Genomic DNA, 15,948 nt, shown 5'->3' with positions numbered 1-15,948 from the left:
GGAAAAGTGTCAGTCCTATATAGATGTTCTTTTAGTGCTAAACACTCATAGTTTCACCTTCTCTGAGCAATGCTAATTAGCTTTTGGTAGCATTTAGCCCATGGTACAGTAACATTCTCCATTATAATTTCCTCTTCACCAGCTTCTGCTGATTAAGATTTAGTCAGCTAGTATCTCATTATGAGGATGATGGGAATAAAGTAATTGCCTTTCTTCCTCACACTTTAAGTAGCATAGCAATTGAGAGAACAATCAACAAACACTGGCAGATGCACTGTGGTCCTCTGTTAACTTCAGTCCCTCCTCTTCTAACAGCTTTTTACTTTAAACTCCTCCTGGTTATCTTTTCCCTTGGCTTTTTCTTGCAGCCTGTCCAATAATGAGTATGACATACACATAGGGGACAGGATCAGTGATGGATTCTGGAGTCACTTTTTCCTACCACAGCATCTGTGGCTCTGGCTGGTGCTCTCCTTGGTTTGTGTGATCGTTCCCAGGTCAGCGGTGTCCCTCGCCCTGTTTCTGCTGTGTGGTTACAGTGGGTTAAGCAGCTGGTGGGGCAGCCTTTTCCTTCCTCAATTCCCCGCTTGCTGCTGTTTTATCTTTCATGGTTAGTTGTGATGTGGAGGAGTGGTTCCTTGCTGGTTTCTGCTGTGCAGGTAAGAATCTAGCAGTGCCGATGGGCTGCCTAATTCCTGTGTAACTTCACTTTACTAAGCTGAGAATAACCCATGGAGGACCAGTCATTATTCTCCTCAAGGGGGTGATTTCTCTGAGCACAGATAGCTTGACAAGTTTTAATTCCCTTCCTGTCAAATGGTTTCTTTCAGAGCAGGACAGGATTCCATAGAGAAACGTTGCTGTTTCTTGCTGTGAAGGGGCTGAAGAGATAAAATTTAAGAAGAGTATGAAGAATAGAGTAATAAACTAGAAACTCATGAAGTGTCCAAGATACTTCAATGGGAGCAATGTGGTTCCCTTTATGAAAAGCTGAAAAAGTGAATGATATGTCAACCGTATGGAAATACCGTTTATTTTAAGCGAGTAAGGCCTGAATACTACAGCAACTAATTATTATCTGTAATGACACACTCTAGGTAGTCACATTTCTTTTGTAAACCTGCTGAAAGCTTAGAGCGAAGGACATGTTGAAACATTTACAATGACCAATATGATTGGGTTTCTCTGTTTCCCCTGCGATGGTAATTCCTAACATTTTTTCCCCCACTGATGCTCAAGGTTGTCTTTTAGTTGGTATTCAATACACTATAAGAGACACGGGAACAGAATGTGGAAAATGTCATGTCACTTTGGGGCCAAAAGGGAAAAAAGGGCTCCAGAGGGCATCTAGAAGTATAGTGTCATAAGGCTGACTCTCAGACTAGGCAACCAGGCAAAGTGGTTGAAACAATAATAAAGATAGAAATTAGCAGGCAGGGATTAATGTGATATAATAGGGATCAGTTGATGAAGCTTTTACAGGTGGAACACATATGTTAGCATTCTGTGGAAGAGTCAGCAAGCATTTGAATAGGGTTGGTCTGGTTGATAGAGTGTATCTGGATTTTGAAAAAGCTTTTGACATGTGCCCTGACCTAGTTTTTTTAAAGAACCCCTAAGCTGTCATGTATTCTCTAGTGGTTTAATAAGTGGTATGAAACAAGAGGGCAGATTTTGCACTGGAGCAAAGTTGGCGGTGGTGTCATATGGAGGTCTGTGCTGTTCGGTGTCTTCCTAAATGCTTTGGATGAGGTGGTGAAGCTGTGTATTCAGAGCAGCCAAAGCTAAAACTGACTGTGAAGGCTTGGAAAAAGATGTCATGACACTGAAATTACTGAGTGGATAAAGAGGCTGATGAACTTTCATATTGATTAACACAAGGTAATGTACGTAAGAGAAGGAGCTCTAACTATGCATGCACAAACGATAAGCTGTAAGGAAATCAGGCGTGACTGTAACCCATTCTATCAGCCATTGTGGAAGCTACAGCATTAGGTTTGTTATCATGAGTCTGAGCTTCTGAACAAATGCCTTATTGACTGTTCGGGAGGCAAGAAGATTAAGCATCTTTAGTTTTAGAGGGGGGGTCTAACAGTATGTGATATAAATACACATTGCTCTTCAGGCTCATAATGCTTAAATAACAGTCACTCATTGATGTTTTTTCTTTACTGGCCTTCTTCCTTGAGGTAGTATCTTTAAATACTATTTAAATAGAGTATGGTAACAACTGAAGAAATGTAAAGTTTTCCCCTCCTGCCCTATGTATTTATCCCTAAATTACCTTCTCAGAGGGGAGCTGTTGCTGTGGTTGAGCGAGGGAAGGGCTGGATCCTAAGACCACAGCATGCAAAAGCAGCAGCAGGGTGTGTTTTGCTGCTGGTCTGACAGACCTGGACCCAGTAAGCCTAAACCTTTGGAAAAAAAGACCTCACCAAACAAATTAACATCCATACCTGGAATATCACCTTCCTTATTTTATGAGCACTTTCAAAGCTGCCCTACCATGACTATTGGCTTATCCTGCCGAAGAAACTCCCTTTGTCCAGAGCACCAATTCAGTGGAGAGCTTCCTCATGCATTAAGTCCTTTTCATTGGTTTCAAAGTTAAACACATGAATAAGAGTTATTTGGAACTGGGTGAAGGGACAGCTGAATCTAAAGAACTGATTGAATTGAGCAGAGGCAGCATCAGGACTATCTTGGGTGTTTCTATGGTGTCTAGAATTGGACAGGTCCTGTCACTGGTTATAGGACCTTGTCTTGAACTTGTGAGCTGGATGGATGTTTGGGGAAGGGAAGAAGCTTGAATTCTTGCTTATCATAAGCTGTATGACTATAGCAAAGGAAGTAACTGTGCATTGTGAGAACTGCTGGAGGAGGCAGGAATGTGAAAAGATCATTATGGCCACTTGAACTCAGTTATTGATTATTTGAGCCCAAGATCTACGTTTGTTCTTAATCTCACATCATCATCTCCATGCATATCATACAGTTCTGCTGTGGTGAAATTGCTATATGGCTTCTGTCGTTGAGTATATTTGCTGTTAGAGACTTAGTACAGCAGAGAGCCTGTATGTATCTATTGCAATTTCTGTTTATAATTTCTCATTGTTTCAAGTACTGTCTTGGAGGGTGGGAAATAAATGTCTTACTAATTTCTTTTACGTTTCACAAATACCAATTTTTCCCCTTATAATAATTTCAGCAGAAGTGTGTGGACTTATTCTGTGATACAAATCTTTAATTAAGCCTTTTGCTTAATTTTCTTTACTAAGGGTGCAAAATGTTTTACACTCTCACATGTGCTTTCAGGGTTTGTCAATATTCAGGAATACCAAGCAGGGAAAAGCTTAAAAAAAATAAAAATTTTAGAACTGTAGGTCTTTCTGGGACTAGTGTTTCATATAATCAACAATAACCAAACTCTCATGCACAAAGGAAAATCCCACTACCAATGCAAACTGGATTCTGAAAGGAATTTTGCCCGCTACTGATAAATGTTACATAGCAAATTTCATACCTTTCTCTTGAATGTGCCAAAAACATCAGAGTCCAAATCATTTAGCTGAATCCTACTTAAAAGGCAATGATCCAGTACAGTATGATTCTTGTAACTGAATCATTTTTGTGGTCTCTCTGGGTGTTATTAAATTTAATGTCAGAATAGTAGGAAAGACGTCTGAAAGCCATTTAATATTGTCACTGGAAAGAAGTTAGATTATGCTCAATTTCTGACATTAATGTGCTACTTAAGATAATTTATCATATTGTGGTATTAAAAAAGACATCCTTTTTACAGTGGCTGCTGTGTAGCATTCTAATTTGCTATTTTTCTTTAGCATGGTAGGAAGCCTTTTTAATGCAAAATGTTTTTTCTGGGGTTCTATTCAACTCATTCTTTATAATACTGCATCACTTACAACAGCAACTTTAAGTGCTTGTCTCTGCCAAGGTTCCTGTCAATTTTTTATGTTAGAATGACAGAATCCTCCTGTGTGAGACAATTGAAGTGGAGCATTTAAAGAGAACCTGAATTGTCAGACATGTTTCTTGGACAGGTATATACATACTGGTCTCCATTTATGAGTTTTAGACATTTACTTTCATTTATGCTTTACCAAGCCATAGCTAAGGTACTGCTAATATGATTTACTGATCATGTAGGGTTTTCTTAAGTGTGGTGTATGTCCCATTCACTGGTTCTTACGATGGTTTGATGACGGATAACAAATAGGTACTTAATTTTGTCATCTTTATTGCTGCTTGTTTCCTAATGACTAGAGTGTTATTTCTGATATAAATCATGTATCATATGAAGTACTTTTCTATCAATGTATGTAGTCCTGTATCATCCAAGGTACATAGATCCCTGCCGAAATGCCTTGAACTGCTTAAACAAAAACGTGGAAAAATTAGATAAAAATACATATTCTTCTACTTTGTTTTCACCTTTAAAAATGAAATAGTTTTCTTCATGTCTTTTGGGAGCAGAGAATCAATTCTTCTTTAATAGAGTACAATACAGAAGTGATTTTTTTTTTTTTTTTTTTTTAGGTTCTCCCAGGGGAGCTAGATGGTCTATGCTAGCATGGCAATTTTGCATATAAATTTGCCATCCATTGGTAGCGGCAGTATATGAAAGGCTTGTAAGAACTACCCACAGTAAACCAATTTAGCAAGGGTTATATATCTGTCAGTTACAATTAAATCCATGAAAAATATTGGCTCTGAACTAGGACTTTGGTAATTTGATTTACACTGTAGTTGAAAAATAAGTGATTTCATTGGAAAATGGCCTTTATTCAACTGAATGTGAATTCTTTGTAATTTCTTGCTGAGAAATCTTAATTCAGAATGGTGGATGTCTAAACATAGTTATTTAATTAACCTGCTGTTATACGCCATTTTGTGAACACTGGACAAAATTAACTTCCTGGCTGCACGATGCCTGTCAAGGATGTGTGTTTCCAGGGAATATTTAGTGTCTGTTCAAATTTGATATAATGACATTTATTGCTAAAGACCAAATTGCTTGTTCATTTAGGGATTATGATGCTGCTGTAATGCAGAATATGACCAGCATTTTTAGAATGGATTCCAGTATAGTGCCAGCACTTTCCCAAAATACAGACAAATAAAGTCAGAGTTTATTTTAGTAAAAAAGGCTTGAGCACATGTATTTTAAAATTTTACATGCTTTTTAATTCATTCCTTCTATTTTTTCCTTCTCATTCTGTCTAATTTGAAACTGGACAACTCTATAAGCATCAAATGCTTAACAAACCATCACTATAAACATATGAACACTGCACATCCATTGATTTCAAAGGAGGTACCATATGTTCCAGTTATGCCTGTGCTAACATACTTGGCTGGGTCAGGGTCTTAATTTCTTCAGCATTCGAAATGCCGTGGAGTCTAGTCATTACTTAGTGAATTAGTGGAGTCTTCTCTGTCTACATGTCTGCCCCAAATTAAACCACATAGAGTATTTGCCACCCTTCAGTCCACTGAAAAATGAATGACCAACTTTCTGAGATATATATATATATATGTGTAGTATTTTTTTTTTATTTGTTGTCTAAAACATGCGTTAGGGGTCCATGATAGTCTTAGGAACAGAATTCAAATCATCTGGTTCTTTAAGTGTGAGATGGTCCTTCCTCTTTCTCTGGTCTCAGAGTTGACAGCCCTTCCATCTCTTTTGATTACGGGGTAATAATCGATGTGAACCTGATTGTCTCAGTCTCCTGGCTGTTTCTGTCTAAAATTGTGTAGGATTGTGTCATTCTCTCTGTTATCGCTGGCTCTTTTCTCTACAAATTCAGCCTTGGACGTGTTTTCTTCTGGGATGACGCATGCCTCACTGGTCTTGGAGGAGTTTTGTGTTCATTGATGTGTGACTTTGCCGTAGCTCCATTGAACTGAGCATATCCAAAATATATGGGCTGTAGTAGACAAAACTGCTAGCTTGCCTCTGGCCATCAGTCTCACATTCACGTCTTGCTGTCAGAGTGTTGCTTTGAAATTTGGGTTTCACGGCTTTTTGGTCTGTCTCTTACTTTTTCCAAACCTGCTTTCTGGCACTGACATATGCTTGATGTTCTGCATTCTTGACCAGCCCTGAAGCCAGCCCGTTATTTTGGTTGCTGTGACTCCTCTGTCCTGTTCTCCTCAACTGCAGCTGGTTCCGTATGCAGGGGGAGGTCTGGAAATCACGAGTCCGCACAAAGGGGGCATGTCGGGCTGGCACTACTGGAGAAGGTCACAGCATGGGAACACCGACTGCCGTGTGGCGATGGGGGAGAAGGTCCCTCCTTGTGACGCTTGGGTGTGAAATGGTGTAGACAGTGGCAATGGAGGAGGAGGGCTGCAAGAGGAGGAAGAGCCAGGATGCACAGCCCTCAGTTTCTGAGATATTGCAGTGTTTAGGTCAGAATTGTTAAATATGCATCTAGATTTGACTTTCTTAAGGGTCAAAGATGTCAAGGTCTAGAGTTTTGGCTCAGGGCTCCAACAAATTACTGAAATTTGAGTGTACTATATGGATCTGTGGTTCTCTGCTGGTGTCATCAGGTGTTTCTAAAACTGTATGGGTTTAGCGCCAGTGTCCTCCACATAGCCATTGTCCTCCACACAGGGGACTTTTTTTTTCTCCTCTCTTTTTTTTTCAGAAATCTGCCCTTTTCCACTTTATCTCCCTTTAAATACTTTATGTGTGCATAAAATTGTGGTATGATTTTTGGTTTTATGTTTCAGCATCCATCCACTGGGTTTGCCATGACATAGCTGGAGCAAAGGAATTCTAGCTTGCAGATGTTTACTTTTGTACTCTTTCTTTTCCCTGACTTCCACTGTAGGCTGACAGACAGATAAACTTAAAAAAAGAATAAAAAATTCTTGATTGCTGTGAATCTCTCTCCCAGCCTTGCCAGTGAAGGTTAAAATTACACCCATTGTTGTGCTGGGTGGGCCTCTGACCTTATGCCACCCATTTTTAGGGCTTTTCCAAATTATGTGCTCGTTTATTTATTTTTTAAATTCTTTATCTTTTAATGGCATATTCAGGATGTATTTGGCATCTTCTTTTCCCAAACGCTTTTGATTTTAATAGGGTTTCCTTCGGCAATTCTGCTGACGTCTTGGGTCCTGCAGAAACATGAATTTGGAAAGTTCAGTAGTGGAGTTTTAACCCCCAGTGTACAAAATCCACCAGATTAGAGTCAGTTAATTAATGAGATACTTCAGTGGTTTGCATGATTTAGGCTGTCTTCAGGCACTGAGAAAAATGTTAATAATGTGCAAGTATTGTGATGTCTGTGTTTCTTTTATTTTTATTTGAAGAAATTGAACTCAGATACAAACCTATCCTCTTTTTCTATCAACATCCTGATTAAAATGGAGCCTCTATCCAATATTCAATATCTGTGTGAATGTCTATGTACAAATCCTTGTATCCTTGATGATGATAAACTTCCACTTGTAATTATCTTCCTTACTCTGCATCTTTCTGTGACATTGAAGAAGAACTACACAAAAGGAGTAACTAAATATCCCCAGTTCTAGCAGGAAGGGTCACCCCCATCACAGGATGGATGTGCCACCTTAACTCGCCTTAAGGAGTCTAAAAGTGGTCAGGGCAGAGATGCCCTGAGTCTGAGATGACTTTTCTGGAATCACCATATTTGTATTGTCTTTGCTGTCTTGGGTTCTTTCTCTCTCTCTTTCCCCTCCCTCCACCCCACCCTCACAGCCCCTCATTGCCATTCCTTTTAGCTCTCTTCTCCCCCCCCCCCCCCCCGACCTGTTCTTACTCTTTTAGACCTGTCTTATTCTTCCATTTCTTCATTCATTCTCTTTTAAATTCCTTATCTTGTGTTTCTTTGTACAAGTGTTACCTATAGCTGGTACCACTGCAGTCAGAACTGATCACCAGAAAGCTGGCTGTATTGTTCAATAGCTGCCCACAGAGGGTGTGATCCTGAGTGGGCCTGAAACATATGTGATTGCACTTAATTCTACTAATTCATTTTCATAAACAAATAAAAGCATTAGAGTGTAGTGCGGGTATTGCTGCTTTGCTCCCTAGTTACGGGCCAAAGTTTTGTCAAGATTTACAGGTTCCCGTGTTTTCTTGAATCCTCCCCTCACTGCAAGCCCTTGTATCTGGATGATTTCCTGCACTGCACATTGCTATCTCTACAGGTGAGCATGCCTTTTGTATGAGAACTAGATAAAGAGACCCAGGAGAAGATGCTTTTCTCTTCCCCCTCCCATTTGTCTTGAAACTTCCCTTCCACTGTAAAAATGAAGATGACCCTTGAGGCCTGTTAATTTTTGGATCTGACCTATTGTGGGAAGCTATTTTAGTATCTTTCTGCTTCAGAGAGGTGGTCTCAAAAAGCTGATTTGATACACAAGGTTTTTCTGGGGGTGAAGCCATCTTTGTGTTAGGGGGAGCAATGCTCTGATGGAGTAACTTGCTGTTTAGGTCAGGAGTAAACCAATTTTCCTCTTATCTAAGCTCTGGCTGCTATAATCTAATAATAGGTAGAAGAGAGAACATAAAGGCCTGTTTAGAGGAGTGCTTTGAAAACAGCATATATTTAAAAATTCATTTTAATCAAGTGATCCTGAAGTGGGCATTTGTACTTTTTTTAATATGTGTGTGTGTGTATGTATATATATATATATATATATATTTAGGTGTTTTGTTGTTTGTTTTTTTTCCCTGAGGGAGGTTATTTTTCTGAGCACCTTGGTAGCATGTCAAGGTTGAGCTAGCAGGCTAATACACAAAGCTGGCTTCATGGAGCTTTTATGGGGAAACAGCCTTGAATGTGTCACCTCTGATGCACTTTGCTTTTGAAGCAGCTGTTTCATTTATTCTAAGGTTCGCTTATTTTCTGGGACTGTATTTTCATATTCATATCACTATGAAAGGGGAAAGAAAAGAAAGTGTTGAAATCAAGGGACTGCTTGAAGTCAATAGGTGGAAGAATTTGCTGCTACCTTTGGTAGAGCCTCCTGCAGTGTTTGCTGGAGGGGTCAGTTGTTTCTTAACCTCTTTGTTCGGAAAAAATGTTGGGGAAAAGCTTTTATAGCCTCTTTGTGGAAGATATTTTCTGTGAGGATGCTTGACTAATTGTGCAGGGATGTCCGTGTGCAGCTTAGCCCCTATAGAAACGAGGAGCTGGAAAAATGAAACAGTTGAGGACCTAAATGAAATCTTCAAACTACCCACCCTCCCCAGTTGATAAAGGCAGGGACAGTTCAGCACGGTGCTTACTGCTGCAGCCACCCATCTGCTGTGGATCATCCTGGCTTGGGCACTACATTTCACTGCACCCCCTGGGTGCAGGTGTGGATACCGTCACCTTTTCATCTTACCTGATATGAAGGGCAGTCCTAGAGGGTGGCTCAGCCTGTTCTGGTCTCTGTTCATTGCCTGCATTTCCCATGTTGTGCTTTGCTGAAGTAGTTTTTCAATTTTGGTTCTTCCTTTGCCATTATTTCTCTGGATACAGGAGTGATGGGGAGATGCTGACTGCAAAGCGCATTTTTTTGTAAACACACAAAGAATGTGTCAGTGTAATAAGTGCACACCATTTTATTGACATAATGTTCTCAGAACATAGTAAGTAGGAGTCAAAGTGTTCTGGCAGATTTAAGGTTAAATTTAGCAACAAAAAGTTACTGAAAAGGAGGATCATTCTTTATCAGAGATGCATGTTTTCCAACCCAACTTCCCCATGCAACACCCAGCTCAGGGCTAGAGGTGGGCCTGACTCATAGAATCATAGAATCATTTTGGTTGGAAAGGACCTTTAAGATCATTGAGTCCAACTGTTAACATAGCATTGCCAAGTCCGCCTCTAAACCATGTCCCTAAATGCCACATCTACATGTCTTTTAAATACCTCCAGGGATGGTGGCTCAACCACTTCTCTGGGCAGCCTGTTGCAGTGCTTGACAACCCTTTCGGTGAAGAATTTTTTCCTGATACCCAATCTAAACCTGCCCTGGCACAACTTGAGGCCATTTCCTCTCGTCCTATCACTTGTTACTTGGGAGAAGAGACCAACACCCACCACATTACAGCCTCCTTTCAGGCAGCTGTAGGGAGCGATAAGGTCTCCCTTCAGCCTCCTTTTCTCCAGGCTGAACAACCCCAGTTCCCTCAGCTGCTCCTCATAAGGCTTGTGCTCTAGACCCTTCACCAGCTTCGTTGCCCTTCTCTGGACACGCTCCAGCCCCTCAGTGTCTTTCCTGTAGTGCGGGGCCCGAAAGTGAACACAGCACTCAAGGTGCAGCCTCACCAGTGCCGAGTGCTGACTCATCAGTGAGCGACCATGTGCTCTGTCTTTGGAGGGTTCACCTGGCAGATTTGCAGCAGAGGGGTTGCTATCTGTCACTCCCCTTCCAAATCAGGCGCAAGTGCTGTAAAAGGAGTGGGTGTTTTGTGGGTCAGCAGTTGCATTGCAGAAGATGAAGCTTCTAATGGGTGCTCTGGAGAGTATGAGTGTATGTTGTTCCCGCTGTGCTGGCGGTGGTATGTTACAGCCGTGGAGGCTCTTCACCCAGTGAAAGTAGGTGGTTAACATTGGTGCTGTGAAAGTTGTCTGCTAGTTGGATAAGGAGGTAATACTGTTTGTTGTTCAGCTTGTTGTTGAAACATTTCATACCGACCATGGAAAGTCACTTTGGCTGAGCATTGCTTTCTTTTTAAGTTTGATCTGCTGGGCAGTGCAGAGTTGAAGTTGTGCCTGTAATAGTCATTTACTTCAGTGCAAGGTGTATAAAACACGCTGGTTCTGACCTGGGAGCATTTCATAAGGATAAATGGTCGTAAGCAGGTTTGAGGCAGTATTTCACAGTTTTTCAAAGTAAAAGTATGATTTCTGGGAAGCTTAAAAGAGGCAGGTGTGCAGCCTTTGCTGAACTTTCGTGAGACCCAGTCACTTGGCACCCATGAGCTGAGTTGGAAATCACAGCCAACATGTCTGAGCTCTCTAACAATGCTGTCTTAAAATGCCATGTGTAGGAAATCAGCATTTGCAATGCTGCAGTAGAGATGTACTTTGTGAGTGGTTTCTTCTCAAGCTTTTTGACATTTTAATGTTTTTTTTCTTTCTTCCCTTCTTTCCCATTAAATCTGCAACTAACCACCAAAGAGCATAGCAATGACAGTGTAAAGGCATCTGCCTGGGAAAGCTATAAGAGAAGCAGCTTTTTATTAGAAGAATTTGATAATGAATTGAAAGTTTCTAGATTTAGTTCAGTTTGAATGTGCTAGGTGTCTGAGACTTTTGTTATTCAGACTGATTTTCAGAGTGGGTTGGTTTGTGCTTGCAGTCACATTGAGTACTTGAAAGGTAGAAGACTAGTGTTTCCTTTTCTTTAGGCATGGTATTACACCTACCTGCAGATCAGACATTTATAAATTGAAATGGTAAAACTGGAACAGAGTCAACTGAAGGGACAAAGTGCACCTTTAAAAGCTAGTTCAATGAAGACCCCAGGGTGGAAACCAGGCTGGAAAATCTGGCTCTGGTTTTGTCCCACGGTTGTTCTGACACACCTAAATATTACAAATGAATGTGTCATGGGAAGGGGAGTGGGTTTGGGAGGAATGCTTTGCATGTGTTTATCTGTAGCTGGGAACTCAAGTTGTTGCTTTCTTCTTGCAGGTGAAAGTGATGGTAAGGATTTGTCCCTTTCAAGGAGCACATGAAACATCTGAATCCATGTCCTTCCTAAAGGTAGACCCACGAAAAAAGCAAATCACGTTTTATGATCCAGCGGCAAGCGGGCCTTCCAATGCAGGTCACAGAAGAGGCATTGTTGCTGTCCCAAAGATGTTTGCCTTTGATGCAGTTTTCCCCCAGGATGCTTCACAGGTACTGAAGTCACTCGCATAAACCTCCTGAGTCTTCTCATGGCCACTGCATTTGATTGCCTGAAGAGTTCTTTCTGTTTCTGGGGAATTTTATTTGAATGAGTTGCCTTAATGCCTGGAAAATACATGGTAATTAATAGACGAGTGGGTAAATTCTTACATTTTCAGTTTAGTCGAGATGTAAAATTAAGGAATAATAGCTGGGGAGATGGATTTACTGACTAAATTATCTTCCTGCATTTTCTCTTGTTAGAGAAAGACACACAGCCAATTTGAAATGCACTTTTCCATCCGGTTAGGTTTTAACCCATTTGATGTCACTGAAATAAAGTCCTTCCCCACTGCTTTCAATGGGAAATGAACATGTGTTTAACGTTAAACTAAATGCTGTTGTTAGGAGAAGAGATACAGCTATCCCTGTGGGATTGCTATACTGAAACAGTTAGGCAGCTTTTATATTTTCCTCGCCTTTTCCAGTTTGTTTATACTGTGGTTTTGACTGATGATTTTATCTTGATGGTTGTGCTGATGATGGTGCATGCCTTTCTTTTGGCCTGCAAAAGGGTGTATTTGTGCAGTAGTAGCCTCAGACCTGAAACCTGATACACAGACAGGATGCCTGGTATTTGAGAGGATTGTGGGCTGCAGTATATTCGGGGATGGATGTGGACTCATGGACACCTGAAATTTCCTTCTGGGAAAAATCTTCAGTTCAGAAAAAAAATCCTAGAACAGTTTTAAAAAGAAGAACAAATTCAGCAGCGTATGAAGAACTACTCCAAGTTTGAAGTGCTGAAAAAAAATTAGGGTGAAAAATACACCACAAAACATCCAAGGTCAAAACGGTATATTAATGTTGAGAAAACATGACAAGATCTAGTTCAGAATCCCACCCTCAGATCTCCTCCTAGGATTTTGTTTAATTTTTGGGGTCCCAAACGAGAGATATGAAAATATCTATTAGGTCCAAGTTCCAGCCAAGTACTAAAGATGGAAGATAACCTTCCACACACATCAGTGCCTAAAGCAATGGTAACAACATCAGGAGGCTGTTTTTAAGATTCTGCATGAGCTCAAATGGCATCTTTGTGTAGAAATATGCAACAGTGATCTCAATATTAGTGCAGAACTGGAAGTGGCATTTTCTTACTTGTGTTGCCAGCCCTGCTGCAAGGTGGCCGGTCACAGCCTGCTTCTCTGCTGGTTTTGGCACCAGTCCTTCAGGTTGTTGAATCCTGGTTTGGCTAGGCTCTTGCAGGTCCTTGTGGTGGGCCCGTGGGGTGGCCTGTTTGTGGTGTTTCTGGGTGATGTTGGCCACTTCTGCGCAGGTGTTGTTGCTTGAGGCAAGCTTACTGCCATGCACCTGCAAACAGAGCCTTATCATTTCACTGTAGTTACATATTTACACCAACCCTCTCCCCTGCCCCCAGTTGCTGTATTTAATAGATCATCTTATTGTATATTTGAAACCTTCACTGATGTGGATAAACTGGTTTTAGTACACTCAAACATTTTTGAAAGTTCTCTTTATTGATGATGATGTTTCCCCTGGAAGAGGAAAATGTGATACTATGAAATCTTATTCAGGGATCTTAATGCATTTTCTCCAGTATGAATGTCTTTCTAATTCCTGTGAGCACTCTTGAGTAGCTTAATTTCAGTGGAGTTGCTACTATTGCTGAATAGCCTTGGCTAAGCTATTATACCAGCAGGAAGCCTGGTTGGATAGCATTCAGTTTGCTACATTAGTCATAGAATCAATATTCCAAGAGAATTGGTTTAATAGAATTGAAAACTATTTTAGGCTGTAGTAACATATTTTATTATTTTTTAAGATAGCATAGTTACTAAAATAATAGGACTGATGCCATAAAAATGGGGAGAATATTGCGCCTCAAAAATATTGAGTCATTCATTTCATTACAGAAGTATAGTAAAAACCATAGCAGTATATGCTCTTTTACTTATTTGTCTCCAATCTTTCTTTCAGGCTGAGGTATGCTCTGGAACAGTAGCAGAAGTAATCCAGTCTGTTGTGAATGGTGCAGATGGTTGCATATTTTGCTTTGGTCATGTCAAGCTTGGTGAGCTCCCAAATTCGTTACAGTTAATTACTATGTCAGTCTGGTAATTACATGCTGTCAGCTCCTGGAACAATAAACCTGGAGTATATGAATAGATTAGAATTTCTTTTTAATTAGCTTTGCAAACTTATCATGGTTTATTTCTACACTGGGATTGTAAGTTTTAATTTGAAAAGGTAAAATGTAACATCAGATTAGCTTATTCAAGATCAAGTTTATATAGGTGCATTGTGATGAAAATCAAAAGATCAGAGATGTTTTTAACGTTAATTTGCTGTGGGTCTGAGTTACAATAATTGCAAAACTAATTGAATAAATAGTAATGGATTAATAATTAAATACTTTGCATTTTTGCATCTGTTCTTTCCCATTATCTGTGCAGCACATGGCATTGCATGTAATGTACAGTGGTGATATGAAGAGACACTGTCTTGTACAAGAAAGGTGAATTAAGTTCATGTTTGTCTTTTCATTCTAGGAAAATCTTTTACCATGATTGGGAAAGATAACTCCACACAAAGCCTTGGTATCATCCCCTGTGCAATTTCTTGGCTCTTCAAATTAATCAATGAACGTAAAGAAAAAACTGGGACTCGTTTCTCTATTAGAGTATCTGCTGTGGAGATCAGTGGCAAAGATGAAAACCTTAAGGATTTGTTAGCTGAAGTAGCCACTGGCAGCCTTCAAGACGGCCAGTCTCCCGGGGTTTATCTGAGAGAAGATCCAATATGTGGAACCCAGGTATAATGGATATCACAACATAGATTTTTCTGAGGCTGACTTTCTTCTGCTTTTTATTTCCTTTTATCTGACAACAATTATGACAACTTTTAAGACAGTAAAAAAAAATTATTGCTTTTAATTCATAAGCCCTTCTCCCATGGTGTACATATTTGTTTCTTTTAGTGCCCTAGAGATTTAGCCAGTTCAGCAAAAAATAATAATAAAAAAAAATGCCCCTGTGCTAATTAGTCATTTTCTTGTTTATATTCAAGCTTCAAAACCAAAGTGAGCTAAGGGCCCCGACAGCAGAGAAAGCTGCCTTTTTCCTTGATGCTGCAATTGCTGCCAGAAGTACCAGCAAACCTGAATGCGAGGAAGAAGATAGAAGGAATTCCCATATGCTCTTCACTCTACACATATACCAGTATCGCATGGAGAAGAGTGGCAAGGGAGGAAGTATGAATCTTCTTACCATATTGTTTATTTTTAAATTACGTGGTTTAGGGTTGGTTTAAACAATAATTTGCAATAAACTTAAAAAGAAAAAATGAAGTGAACCCTCAAGCCAGTCGAGTCACCTTTAACTTTGGTAGCTGTGGCCAATATCTGGTTTCCTTACTATTAATATTTAATTTGGTCATTATCCCATGCTGTATTCATTATTTTCCTCATTTGAATACATTTTGAATACCAAGTTTGGCTTGAGTCCATGCAAGAACGTGATGTACAATTGTTTTTCCCCTTTTTGTTTTAGTGTCTGGAGGACGCAGCCGTTTGCATCTCATTGATCTAGGGAGTTGTGAAAAAGTGCTCAGCAAGAGCCGAGATGGAGGAGGCTCTCTATGTCTGTCTCTCTCTGCCCTGGGCAATGTAATTTTGGCCTTAATTAATGGTGCTAAGCATGTGCCATATAAGTAAGTGAATTATTGTCTGCATTATCTTAAATTTGTGGCTGGTGTTACCTTAGCAATGAATTCCATCAACAATTTACTCTTTACTTAAGATGAAGTTAAAGGAAGTTCTGTCAGAGAGGGGCCTGTCTTCTTTTAGGGTGACTTCTATATTACAGATACATATATCTATTCATCTACCTGTCTATATGTATATATACTACACACAACTTTTTCAATGTCAGTAACATGAAATTCTTAATTACATGGTCAAAAATTAGATGTATATTGGTATGTACTTAAGTTAGGTGAAACGTTGGGGAGGGTTTGATTGTTGAAACAAGCAGGG

At 40.0% G+C, this 15,948-nt stretch overlaps 1 protein-coding gene across 2 annotated transcripts in view; it reads left to right on the top strand.

Moving 5' to 3' along the window:
- Positions 1-15,948, top strand: part of KIF26A (kinesin family member 26A) — a 101,584-nt gene that overhangs the window by 73,407 nt on the left and 12,229 nt on the right. For both annotated transcript variants that reach the window (XM_075029717.1, XM_075029715.1), the window contains exons 6-10: positions 11,694-11,903; positions 13,893-13,986; positions 14,465-14,727; positions 14,982-15,165; positions 15,464-15,623. In XM_075029717.1, the coding sequence (XP_074885818.1) occupies positions 11,694-11,903; positions 13,893-13,986; positions 14,465-14,727; positions 14,982-15,165; positions 15,464-15,623 (911 nt within the window). The remainder of the gene's footprint in view (positions 1-11,693; positions 11,904-13,892; positions 13,987-14,464; positions 14,728-14,981; positions 15,166-15,463; positions 15,624-15,948) is intronic.

The sequence above is a fragment of the Buteo buteo genome, chromosome 6 (assembly GCF_964188355.1).
Source record: "Buteo buteo chromosome 6, bButBut1.hap1.1, whole genome shotgun sequence".
Taxonomy (NCBI): domain Eukaryota; kingdom Metazoa; phylum Chordata; class Aves; order Accipitriformes; family Accipitridae; genus Buteo; species Buteo buteo.
This window is presented reverse-complemented; position numbering and strand designations above follow the sequence as displayed.